A 13,525-nucleotide genomic window follows, 5' to 3' on the forward strand; every position below is an offset into this window, starting at 1 on the left:
ATATATTAAATACCAAACTCCACAAGAATAGGTGTGGTGGTGGAGTTTGGGGCTAGATTTAAGCCTTTCTCTTGCAGATTCTCTTCTCTACACTCTTATGCTATGCTTAATTTGCTGTGTACTCTCTAATCAAGTCTCTATCTCTAACGCACTCTTACAATCTTGTCTATGTCAATTCTATGTTCTGTGTGTGTGTGTGTGTGTGTGATAGTTTAGGCGTGTGTGTGTGCTTGGAAATTAAGAAAAAGAGGTGGACAGGTTGATAATGATGTCTGTGAGCAAGGTTGAATGGTTTTAAGCAACCGGTCTCCCTCTTCTCCCAACAGAGAGAGATTGCTTCTTATCTTTCCAAATCAAGAAATGGCCATGGAGCTCTCTCCCACGCTTCCTATTTCTCAAGTTACGTGCAATACTACTTTGTTCGTTGCTTCCAGAGATTCTTGTAGCCTGGCTATGGCGGCCCATATAGAGAAGAACAACAAGTCCTCCTTTACATCGTCGTCCTCTTCATCCCCAGATATTTCCACGTTGGAGCCCTTGGATCGTAGCAGAGTAAGCCGCCTCATCAAAGAGCCGTCACTAGTGGAGAAAGCGGAGCACATGATATCCAATCGGTGTTCAATTTTCAAAGGAGACGAGGCGTATCAATGTTGGGAGGCTCAATTCCAGTTTGAGGATATGAAGGAAGAGTACCTAGGGCAATGCAACGTTGCCCCATCAATCGAGAGGCAAACAACACGTCGCCCTCTTGAACGGCTTGAAAGCTTTGTGAGACAATCTAACAGGGTTGCATCAAACACGAGGGTGCTAGCAATGGCAAATGAGATGCATAAGTAGAGACCTCTCCGAAAAACCACCTCGTCTGCGCGCTTCTGCGCGGATTGCCTGCCCTTGCACTGGCATGGAAAAAGATTCGGCCTTAACTCTCTCTCTTACTTTGAGATACTGTCTCTCTTTCATTCAGTTTTACTGCCTTTTCTTTTGCTTTTGAGAGGGCATTTGACTAGATACCCTCTAATGAGCCCCAAAGCAAAATTTGACCCTCCATTTGGGGGCCTCCCTTGCAGATGAGGGTGAGACAAAGCATCCGATACATCATCATGAGGGAGAGAGAAAAAAGGCATGTCCGCCTCTTCCAGCTCGTTCTGCTCTCTTTCTCTCTCTCTCTCTCTCTCGTCCTTACACCGTTTTATCCTAAACCTCTTTAAGCTTATGAGGGCATGCCTCATGTTTTTATCACTTGTCACAATACAATCCATTATTGGTAAACAAAACGTTCGTGAGAACAAGACTAGTTTGAAAGTCCGATGATCGATCTCACTTCCTCGGGCAGTGGGGTAGTCTGGACTCTGAACTCTGCAAAGGCCAAATTCAAATGCTTCTTTGAGGAATTTTTAAACTCCTGGCTCTCCCGCCCAAGTTCCACAACTGATGTGACATCTCGGGCTCTGAAAAGAAAAGGGCGATCTTGAAAGAGGAAAGCTGTCTTGATGCAGACATCTACCTGCAGGCTGCATTATCCTCCTTCTCAAGCCATCGCCCAGCGCAAACTTCATAGCCCATATGCACTTTTGTCACCATGAGGCCTTCAGATCAACATGGAATTCAGCTCGCAGAAGCAGTCCATAAGCCCCACAAAGGATGGCGTGCTTGCTGGGGAAAACTTCACTGCTTTGCCTCTCCCTCCCGCAAGCGTGACAGGCGCCACCCACGTCTGCTCCATGCTCCTTCATCAGCAAACCCTAGCAGCAATGGAAACATCCAGATCTCTGAACCGATGCCTTCTTCGTCCTCGATATCACCACTCGTGCATGCCCCTCCTCCGTCTCCTGCTTCTTTGTCGTACATAGAGAACCTTCCATCTCCGGCTGCTTTACTCACCTTGTTTCCCTTAAAATGTGTTGACGATCTTTGCAGCGATGCCACACCCAGGGGCTATTCCTCCTTCAGGGGTCTGGATCCCGTGCTAGTGACTCCTCCCCTGCACTCTACGCTTACCACAGAGCCTACCACACCTCTTTCTACAGCTCCCTTTACACCTCCCCCAGAGCTTGCGCATCTCACAACGCCTCCATCCCCAGAAGTCCCGTTTGCAGAGCTTGTCGCTTCGTCATTGAGTGTTAAGTGCGCAGAGCAACTTTCTGATCAGACATCAACCATAGAAGCTTCCATTGATCCTACAAATTTTGAAATAGGGTATCGGTTATATTCAAGGAACCCAGTAACAATCTCAGAAGCGTCCAGCACTGAAGCTCCTTCCCCTCTGCCGGAGAGGGTTCCTTTCTTGCAAGGCAGTACAGGTTCTGCTGCCATTACGTCTCTTTTGGAACGAGCATCTCCTTTTGGATTCAACCAGGCAACCACTGCAGATGAATATGGACATTGCAGCCCAGAGCTCATCTACCAGCATGTACCACATGATGAAGGGAGTCAGCATGTACAAGTTGAGAACACACTTTTGAGATTACAGTCAGATGCACTTTGCAGCGGTAAACACTTGCAAAATGATGATGTTGCCATAGCTGCAGAACACAGTTACGAACAAGGAAGCAAAGAGCAACAAGCATTACAAGTGCTTAACAATGGATATCAAAGAAGGCAGAGTGAGATTTCAGGTAGTTCTTGAACAACAAGAGGATCAGAATGATATGTAGTACATTCTTTATCAAGATCTGCATCTTAGAAGTGTAAAACAGAATTTTTGGAGGTTATGTCAATAACTCAAAATAGAGATTTCATTCTTGCTCCTAGACAACAAATGTTCTCATGGGCCTGACATAATAACAATGCTCAAGAAGAGAAGCTTGGTTCATCCTAACAATTCACTTTAGTATGCATCTCAGCTGCAATCTTTAAGGTGATATTAAGTTGATTCATTGTCTCTGATAAATGTTGATTACTTGACTGTCACATGATAATTCGCAGAGCCATCTTCTGCAAATTGTGCTCAAGTATTGGAAGATTCTTATTGCAAAAACATTGAAGATGGGCCTGGCTTTTTTTCCACTAGGAATTTGTCCGAAGGAAACATTGTTTTGCAACCTAATGATTCGAAAAGAGGGCTGGAATGCAACGCAAATCAGACTACCCTTTCCTATACTAGCTGCTGTGTAGAGAGACAAATGGATGGAATACAATGTGCCCAGAATTGCTCCACATGTGGACTGCTCACATCGAAATGTGGAGCATTATTGGAGGCCTTGCATGAAACAAAGGAGAAGCTGAGCTTGATTGAGGAGAAGGGGAACATGTTTGATGATCGTGATACAAAGTGCAAGCAAATTTTTGAATGGTTGCAGCTAGAAGTAAGTCGGAAAGAAAAAAACCTTTTGTGGAAGACAAAGCAATTTTACTGTATGCATTGTAGCTTCACATTATATGCTATGCACGGTCATTTGTTATGTCTTTTTAACATGCAACATGCTTTGTGACTCGTATGGGTGGGCAAACAATTACAAATGAGTTAGCCTGAACTGACATCTTAAACCACTTTTGTAAGATGCTCCCCTATTCATGTAGAATAATTTCTCAGTCGATTAAAATGCTTCAAGGACCATTATTAGCAAGCAGTATGCATAGTCCAAGTCTTACGAAGACCCTTGGCCAAGGCCCTGTTGATGCGAGCAATAAGGGTAACAGGGTTTTGGCACTATACTATGCATATTCAAAGTCTCTAGAAGACCATCAGCCAAGGCCCTCTTGAAGATGTGAGCAATGTGAGCAATTAGAGGCTCTCCTATGCTATAGGCTCGATATGACTCTTCATACCATGCCCTAAATGAAGAATTTGGTGGTTGTTTGTTGAGGGTTTGTGGGCTGTGGTATAGAGGTCTAATTTGGTATCTTCTATAATCCCTCTGGGGTCTGCATGTGTGCCATGGTGCCGGGTCCTCTTTTATAAGCATATGAAAGAGGTCCAATTGTTGTGCCTCCTCTAAGGTGCATCTCTTATTGCTAGTAAGTGCACATCTCACGTCTGGCCTGGCTAGGAGATCTGCTCTCGGAGATGACTACCTATTCTAAGGCATAGTTCCAATAATGATGCTCTTAGGAGTGTAGGTGGTGTGTGGAAAGCTCTCAATATCAGTCAAATGTAGTATTAAGGTCAGCGTTGTATTCAATGCTAAATAGGGGTGCCAAAGGATCCATGTGGAGCAAACCCTTAGTGATATGGTAGTTGTATATGGACTTTAGGGCTGTTCGCACGAAGGCAAATCCTCGTTAAAGGTGGCGTCATCCAATTTTGCCAGTGCCTGCAAAGAGTGCTACAACGGAAGCGTATCTTGTCGTGATGTGTAGAACGAAGCATAAATGGAGCCAACTCTGCCAAAATGGCCGAGTTAGCTCTCAAAGGCTTCGTTGTGTGGAGGCGACCGATCAAACCGCAGCTGCGACAGCTTTTGCAACTCACATGTAAACAAGGTGGTTGACATCAGCGGAACTTTGCCTTTGCCTTCGTGCGAAACCCTTCTAAGGTCATGTGCAAAATTGATAACGGTGTGCTGGGATTGTGGTGAGGGTTTGACTAGTCTGAGACTACCAATGGGACAAGAGGGGATGGTGAAGGGATGTATGGTTTGTGCACGAATGGGACAAGAGGGGATGGTGAAGGAGTGGAGTAGATGTACGGTAGAAGTAAGTAGACCCTATACCGTCCCTCCCCCCCCCCCCAACACACACAACCCCCAAAACACCACAACCCATTGTTGCCCAAGTAGTATTCACAAAGGGTGGCCGAAATCAAGATCTTATTATTGGCTTAACGAGCATAGTCAAAGATATTATTTATATTAGCGGTTGTGTGCGCGGGCATAAGAATAACCCTCTCCTCTACGAACCATAGTATGTTAAGTAGTGACTGTCTTTAGACCCTCTTTTGTCCTAGTCTTGTCTATCTTCTCCTCTCTATAATGTCCCCCATCTTCTCCGTCATTAGCGTGGCTATCCATACCGGGTCGTGGTATGTGGAATCTGGATCCCTTAGGGGAAAAGTAACATAGAAGAAGAAAAGAAGAAGAGAATTTTAACGTTGTAGAGCAATGTGGATCACCTTTGAGTGAGGCGAATCACCCACATATATATCGTATCCTCATTTGTGCTTTATAGCAATCTCGATTTCCACCCAAACCTCTAGTACATCCATGTCTTTGTGTGTAATGTGCAACAAAAGTGATTTATGGTGATAACTCAGGACGAGTGCTCAGTGTGTACTCAAGGTTCCTTTTACCTTATGAGAAAGTTGTGCAATAGGCTAGAGAGAAAAGACACATTGTGAGAGAGAGAGAGAGAGAGAGAGAGAGAGAGAGAGGGGGGGGGGGGGGAGGATGGGGTCCCAAACCCCTCTCCAAGGAACCCCCCTCTCTATCGCTACAGAGGTATTTGCTTTAGATTGAACAAAAGCTGGTCTAATGGTCCTATATGTTGAGATGTTGATGGGATCTTGCTACTGATGCCTGGATCTGAGCTGAAAATGCAAAACGCTAGTGAAATTGATGCTGGATTTGCAAATTGATGAGACTATGATCTGCTATGATGGATGTCGAGGATAGTGAAGAGGCTGAGATTTGCACCTTTTTTGTGGCGATGAAGGTTGAGATTTGCTGATGGATGTTGTTGCTAGTGATGCTTGGGGCTGATGGTTGAAATTTGCAACTAGGTCAAGAAAATGCCAATGATGTTGATGGAGTAGAAAATGCTAGAAGCTAAGGGCAGCTTCACAAACGGGCGCCGCCCGTTTCTCATATAGGCCCTACATGGGCGCTCATAAAGTGAGCCCCTTTTGTAGCTGGGCAAAGCTGAATTCACAAACACATGGACATATGTTTTACTTTTCATTTTGAAAATGTTGAAGGTGATTGGCTGGGTTGGTTAGCTCGTTGAATTGTATCGGACGTGGTGTGAGTTCAAGTTGCAATGGTGGACTTTACTTTTGAAGTGATTAATGGTCCCTTGTTTTATGGAGGTGCCCATTCCTTGGGCGAGGGGGAGAGGTCGCTTATCCAAAAAGCTTGCATGTCCGTGACTAGATTGCCACGTTTGCGCCAGCATGTGCCCTTGATCTTTGAGTGTGAAGCAGCTCCGGACGGTCATTCGAGTGTGGCGAGCTCTTATTGCTTGCTTTTTTTGTCCGTCAAGGATGTTCGAATATTTGTGAAGCCGCCCTAAAAACGCCACGTCATGCGTTGCTTATGTTGGGTATCACACTGTAGGTACTTATGCCTCAAGAGGTGAACCCTATGGTCACCTATATAGCTCAAAAAGTTTGGGTCAAGCACATGGTTGGGAAACCCCACGACTTATATTTCGTGCTAATGCCACTTATTTTTGAATTAATAGTCTATTGATAAGAGGTGCTTCATATGGGATATTACCGAGAGAGAGAGAGAGAGAGAGAGAGAGAGAGAGAGAGAGAGAGAGAGAGAGAGAGAGAGAGAGAGAGAGAGAGAGAGAGAGAGAGAGAGAGAGAGAGAGAGAGAGAGAGAGAGAGAGAGAGAGAGAGAGAGAGAGAAATGAAATGAAATGATATATTAACGTCTCCAAAAGGCCAAAATGACCTATGAGACCATCAGATACAAAGTGGTGAATCTAATACAATGTATGAAGTACAAGTACAAAAAGTACTGAAAGTAAAAATGAAAACTGAAATGAAGTGTGAAATGTGAGATGTGAAAATGTAGAATAGGCCCTCAATGACAATCTGGGTGTCGTGCTAGAATGCCTCCGATCCTCTGCTGGAGTCTCCGTCAATGTAGTGTGCTCCTGTGTCTCGGTCGTGGTCGTCTCGATCTCCCAAGCTCAATCGCCTTGTCAATGAGGGTGCCTTTGGTATGAATGCGGGTACAACCCTGTGCTGGTGGTTGGTCTCTTGGCTCCCTCGATCCAAAGAAATCTGTGATCTGTCTCTGCGACTGTCGTACTCCATGTCTCCCCAACAGACTGTCTCTATGTCGGTGTATCTCAAGTAGATATAAACCAAGGCATCTCTGGTCCTGATACCTCATGACTCTATCTAGGGGTCCAAAACCCTCCCTGAATAAGCAATGGAAGCGCCCTCGTATCTCATAATACACAGTGTAGTGGCATATGTAGTGTAGCTTTGTCTCTGGCTCTCTACCGCATAGTTGACATATCCTAGCCTCTGGTGGTATCCCTCTGAATCTACCCGTCTCAATCTCCAGCTGGTGTGAGGATGTGCGAATCTGCCCAATAGCACATCGTAGACCATGAGATAAATGAGTGTCCATGTAGTTCGGACGAGTCACAAACCCATCCCCTGAAAGTTGGAGAAGGTGCTCTTTGTAGAAAGTCATCTTCGTGCTCAACTCATGTATCGGCTCTACCCATGTCCTCCTGGTGTCCAACTGTATAAGATCCTGACGAATGAGTCTAGTGATCTCCGTTCGTGTGACTGGCAGGGAGGGTGCATCCAGGGAATACTGAAAGAGAGGCAATCTATCCATGCTGAGACCATGCCTCTGAAACCACGAGGTCATCTGTGCATACCAACATGATGCATCTCCCTGCATTGCTAACTGTCTAGAGGACTCAAGAGCAAGACTAGTATATCTGCCTCTATGTGTCCCATAGACTGTGCATAAAGGACAGTGATTTGGTAAGAGTCTCAATCTCTATAGGAGGGGCGGCTACCTCCGCTCGAATAATCGCATGTGGTACCGAGGCCTTGGCTCTAATCATCCGGGATATCAAAAATACCAAGGGTCTCTCCATGTTTCTCCAATTGTCATGATTCACAGATGGTCCCCAAACTTGGACCCCATAAAGCATAGCTGAAGCAACCAAAGTATCAAAGAGCCATAGCTTTGTTCGTGGTTCTTGAAACTGAACCTGCGAACACATCCTCTCTAGCCCTCCTAATGCCGCATAGGCTCTGGATAGTCTAGTCCCTGCTGCTCTCCTCAGGGTAAACCTCGGTCCCGTGAATACCACCCCCAGATATGTATATTCATCTGTGTACTCCACAGTGTCCTGGCCATATACGAGTGTAGGTGCTGATCTCTTGACCCATTGCGGTGTGGTGTTAAACACCATAACCTTGGTTTTACCAAGGTTCACAGACAGTCCACTATCCTCTGCAAAGTTGTGCAATGCATCCAAATGTCTTTACATGCCCTCTGGCGACTCTGACATTAACACAATATCATCAGCATATAATAATAAAGGGATCCATGTCCCTGCCAGCTGAGTGCCTCTGTCACCCTCTCTGTCAATGTAGTCAGAGACCTCATCTACATACATACCAAAAAGTGTAGGGGACAAAGGACACCCCTGTTTCACTCCAATATTGGAATGAACAATGTCAGAAATCCCCTCAGGAGTGCGTACCTGGCCAGTCACTGAGCCGTATAAAGCCATGATCCCCCATATGATCTCTGTGGGTACTCCCAACTTCAGTAGCCTGTGCATCAATCTGGCCCTCGGCACTGTGTCAAATGCCTTGCGGAAGTCCACAAAGCAACAATACATCCGTCCCCCATGTGCCCGACCCTCCTCAATAATGGCTCTGAGTGTAAGAATATGTTCCAAAGTGGAGAAACCCCTCCTGAATCCAGCCTGTCCTGTTGCTCGTATGCCCTCATTTTCTGCCCATTTACTCAGTTGCTGTTCAAGAATGGATGCATACAACCGTGCCAATGTGTGCCCTATCATAATAGTACGGTAGTTCCCTGGTACCGTGGGGTCCCTTGCCTTGAGAAGAGGTACAATAGTAGATAATCTCCAGGACTTGGGTAGTCCCTCACACATGACACGGTTAAACAACCGCGCAAGAACCTCTGACAGTAAATCTCTAGCATGTATCAAGTGCTCTGCCACCAAACCATCATGATCATATGCTCTCCTAGTCCTCATCCTGTCAATGGCGTTCTTCACCATCTCAGTGGTAAAGAAGGTACTAGTGGTTGGACATGGCTCTAGAGGGTCTGGTAATGGTGGTTGCCCAGGTACTGTATATAATGATGCTGCATATTGACCCCAAATCTCGGGAGAGGTAATCATTGGAGGAGGTGAGTGCTCATGGAAGAGACGCCAGGCCTCACCTGAATCTCGGGTCAAAAAGAGCTGATACAAATCACGTTCCATCTGGGCTAAAAAGACCCGCTTCTTCCGTCGCACTAAACGCCGAAGGGCAATCCGAGACTGTCTATATGTAATGACTCCAAGTATAAGCTTGCTCTGAATCTGAACTCTCATCTCTCTGCACTCCTCATCATACCAACTATTCTGAGGCATGTTCCCAGAACGTCTTCTGTGATCTGGTTGAGTGTGTGGGTATGCCTCTGTTGTTGCTCCATGCAAGATCTCCGTCAATAAAGTGGTGATCTCCTCCACTGTATATACAGGCTCGGTTGCCCCCATCTGTCTGTAAATCTCTTCCACATAGATTGAATCCGTCTCTGGTGTAAAAGTATACCGTGTGTGTGCAATCCTCCGTGGTGTCTGAGAGACACTATACTGGAAAGAGACTGAAAAATTCAGGAGAGCATGGTCCATTGCTACTCCAACAAGCCTAGGGCCCACATTGAGATCTTGAATATGAGAGATGAAGCTCGGTGAAGTCATGACATAGTCCACTGTACTGGCCCCATGTCTGTGTGGAAAGCATGTGAATCCCCCAGACGAAGGAAAAATCTCTAGACCATTAAGTATGGCCAGACCATGCGTAGTTGTCATCTCCATGAGATATCTCCCATACTCTGTGTGCTCTTTATCCTGTGAGTGTCTGTCAAGTCCGATCTCCGATATATCCATCTCTCTAAGCATCTCCTCCGAGGTATCATAAAATAGCGTTTGGGAGTTGGACGTCTTGGCATTAAAGTCTCCCAAGAGAATGATATCTCCATCTCTAGAGAACTCCCATATGTCAGCATCAAGTATAGAGAAAGGGGATTGCCCTCTAGGAGAGGTATAGACTGATGTGCTAGGGGGAAAGTAACATATAGCAATGTATAAGAATCTGCCTGTCTCAGCTCTCAGTCTCACCCACATGTATCTCGCTTGGTCATCTCTCCGGACAATCTGTAATAGCGGCTGCAACTCTTCCTTGAATAAGACTGCTACCCCTCCTGAACCTCGACTTCCATGCTGGGATCTAGTGTCTGGCCGACAAGCTGTCTCCCATAAATAGCCAGTCACACTTGGCATCAACTGTCCAGATTTTTGATGTGTCTCCGAGTAAAAGACAATGTCTCTATTTCTGAAGCTATCTTCAAAGGCACCCACATCCAGCCTATATGATCCATTACAATTCCATGCTGCCATCCGAGGTGTGGTCCCATACGTCTCGCACCGTCATGCTGTGCGTTTTTCCAAAACCACTACTTTCCCTCCTCTGTAAAAGGCAATTTTTCCCGTCTCCCTTGCTGCCTTGATCTCTGGCATCAACTCTTGCATATGTGCTATTTGTGCTAAAGTAAGGTCATCCCCCATAAATATTCCAGTTTTCTTGAGTGTTGGTCTCTTCTTTAGAAATTCCTTCCTTGTTTCCAAAGTCCGGAAACGCAAAATAAGTGCTTTCTCTTTGACGTTTCCCTTCTCATCCACTCCCTTCTTTCCTACTCTCCAAGCTTTGTGTGCATAGGTTCCGGGATGCCCATGCGCTGCAAGAGTTCCTTCACTTCGTCTTCTACATTTTCGGTGTCTTTGATACCAGTAATACGCACATGGAGGGCTCTAGTCCTCCTCTTTTGTTCCTCCTCAATGGTCATATTGATGATGGTAGAAGTCTGTGCGGCTTCTGGCATCCGGGCCTTTCCTTTCTTTGCACCTTCAATCCATTTTTCTGCTTCGTCAACTTTATCTTGTGTTTTAGAAAGGCGCTCCGCCCATGAGGAAGTCTCTTTCGAGTTTAGTTCTTCCCCTTCGCGCAGAGTTTTCACCTGCTCCTTAATATCTTCGAGCTCCTTGAACATCGAGGGCTGATTTCCCCTTCCGTTTTGGGCATAATTTTGCACGCTGCAAGTTCCCCTTTAAGCTCTTCAATCATTGTATCTTTTTCCTTCATGCACTTTTCCACATTGGTTTTCCAAGATTCAAAGCTTGCAATTGCCTCATCCAAATTTTTCTGCATAATACATTCCATTACATTCACTTCTGCCCGCATTAGAGCCTGCATCTCCCCTTTCACAGATAGATACATCTCATCATGCTTACTAAGCATCGCTTTATTGAATTCTTTCCTCATATCTGCATACATAGAATTCTTATAACTCTCTGCGTTTGCGTACATCTCTTTCCTGATGTCATCTCCCATAAAGCTGAGCTCAGATTTAATCATCACTTGAATCCTCTCCATCATTAAATCATCTTGGATTCTGATGGTTTTCCCTGCCCACAATGAGCTTGGCGAGAGTATGCTATCTCTGTTCCTCCGCTTGAAAGTCGCTTTCATTTTTTGTGGCGTGGTGAAGCCACTTGCATCACCATCCTCGACTGGTTGGTCCACCCGAGAGAGAAGAACAAAGCGAGCACTGAGTCAAGGCCCTCACCAGTTGAGGTCTGGCCTCCGCCTTGGTTGGCCTTGCCCTCGTCACCAAGTCCTCGCCCTCGTCCTGGCTGACTTGACTGCTCTCGTCCTCGCCCTGGCACTGGTCTCGTCTGGTCGTCCTTGGCTCTTCTAGCCCTCTCCCTTGGTAGGCAGCTAGCTCTCGCCCTCGTCCTTCAGAGGTTAGGACCCTCGTCCTCGCCCTTGGCAAGTTGCTCGCCCTCTTGACACAGGACTAACAGCTCGACCAGGTCCACCTGCTCGCCCTCGACCAGGTCCAGCAGCTCGCCCCGCCTTCGATGAGTAGCTCGCCCTCGTTCCTCGTCCAGCAGAGAGAGAGAGAGCTCGTCCCTCGTCCTTCGTCCAGCAAGTTGGCAGCACGAGAGGGTCCTTCGCCTCAGTCTCCTCCCCTCATGCCTGCTCGTCCTCGTCAGCCTGCTCGCCACATAATGCTCGCCTTGGTCCAGTTGCTCGCCCTCATCCAGCTGCTCGCCTTAGGCTGCTCGCCTTAGGCTGCTCGCCCTCGCCCTCGTCCTCAGGCCAGCTCGCCCTTCGCCCTCCCAGCTGCTCGTTCTCGCCTCAGGCCACACACACACACACACACACACACACACACACACACACACACACACAGAGAGAGAGAGAGAGAGAGAGAGAGAGAGAGAGAGAGAGAGAGAGAGAGAGAGCCGCATACACAATACGCTAGCAAGAGAAAAACGCTAGAGAGAGTGTGTCCAAAAGTTAAAGCTTTGCAATGATCACAACACATGCCAAAAGTACAAGGAGAGGGGTTGCATATATAGGCAATTCCTAGAATTGCCTTACCTATTGTAAAACCCCACGATCTTGATAAATGGCTAATAAATGCTAATAAGTATGTAAACTCACTAAAAGTGATTACACACATATTTAGTAGTAGAACTGTAGAGCACTCTAGACTCTGAACTCAAGAAAATCTAGGAACGAGGGTCTTGTCTCATGCCAGCCTAGGGCGTGCAACACCGTGGAGTGCATCGCGGAGAACCGTTACGTCTACCTCAGATATGGTCGGGCACAACCACAAAACAACTCACTCCCTAATCTGCTCCTGGGAGATATTGGAGCTACCATTGGACAAGAATATGAACTCTAACACTCGCTCTCAGATCCTCGATGGGGAACAAGTCGAAGGGAGTTGGGACGAGAGGATAATGTCGCCTATGGAAGAGGTTTGATGAAGATATCAACAGGGTTTCGAAGTCGGGATGTACTCTATATCCTTGGTCTTCTCACGAACAAATTGGTACTCTATCTCTATATGCTTGGTTTGGGCATGGAACATCGGGTTCCTCGCAATGGCTATAAAACTTTGGTTGTCAGAGTACATGATGGTTGTCTGTTGGGGAAATCCCACCTCCAAAAGTAGCCTCCGAATCCACACTGAGTCACATGTAGCATTGCAAACAACTCGGAACTTTGCCTCTATGGAAGATAAGGCAACTATTAGCTGTTTCTTGTTGATCCATGAAATTGCTCGTGAGTCAAAAGAAAAGGTGTATCCTATAGTCGACATGTCGTCCATCATATCTCCACCCAAATCGGAATCACTCCATCCTCGTAGGATGATTTGGGAGTCTGTACCTCCAGTCGCATAGTGAATGCCTAATGACTTGGTCGCCTCTAAATACGGTAGAGTACGAAGAGCTTGCTCTAAATGTGACTTGGCGGAGTTTTGCATGAAAGAACTGAGAAGTCCCACCGGAAAATTGACATCAAATCGAATGTTGCAGAAACGACCAGTTTTCGATACTTTATAGCATCTACTACATTTGGGGAATCAAACTGTGAGAACTTTTGATTGGGATTCATAGGGGTTGAGATAGGTTTGCATGTCACGTGACACATCCAACCCTATGTGTTCGTGGACAAGCTACATCATGACCAAGGTTCAGTTCAGTCAAGTCAGTCTAGAATAGGAAGTGATTTGGCACTTTTGTGAGTTTGTTCGCAGATCGTGCATATCCAGACACTTAGATTAGATGCATA

General features: G+C 46.2%; 2 protein-coding genes across 2 annotated transcripts in view; both read left to right on the forward strand.

Annotated features, from left to right (window-relative positions):
* The first annotated feature begins 360 nt into the window (after window positions 1-360).
* Window positions 361-837, forward strand: LOC147443917 (uncharacterized). The gene has a single exon (XM_086528050.1). The coding sequence runs from the start codon at window positions 361-363 to the stop codon at window positions 835-837; it is 477 nt and encodes a 158-aa protein (XP_086384176.1).
* A 638-nt stretch (window positions 838-1,475) lies between these two features.
* The window catches only part of LOC147443918 (uncharacterized), a 29,650-nt gene continuing 17,600 nt past the window's right edge, over window positions 1,476-13,525 (forward strand). Inside the window, exons 1-2 of the mRNA XM_086526714.1 lie at window positions 1,476-2,615; window positions 2,926-3,305. Coding sequence (XP_086382840.1) covers window positions 1,580-2,615; window positions 2,926-3,305 — 1,416 coding nt within the window. The 5' untranslated portion in view covers window positions 1,476-1,579. The remainder of the gene's footprint in view (window positions 2,616-2,925; window positions 3,306-13,525) is intronic.

This window comes from Adiantum capillus-veneris, chromosome 13 (genome assembly GCF_014529385.1).
Source record: "Adiantum capillus-veneris isolate H3 chromosome 13, ASM1452938v2, whole genome shotgun sequence".
NCBI classification, from domain to species: domain Eukaryota; kingdom Viridiplantae; phylum Streptophyta; class Polypodiopsida; order Polypodiales; family Pteridaceae; genus Adiantum; species Adiantum capillus-veneris.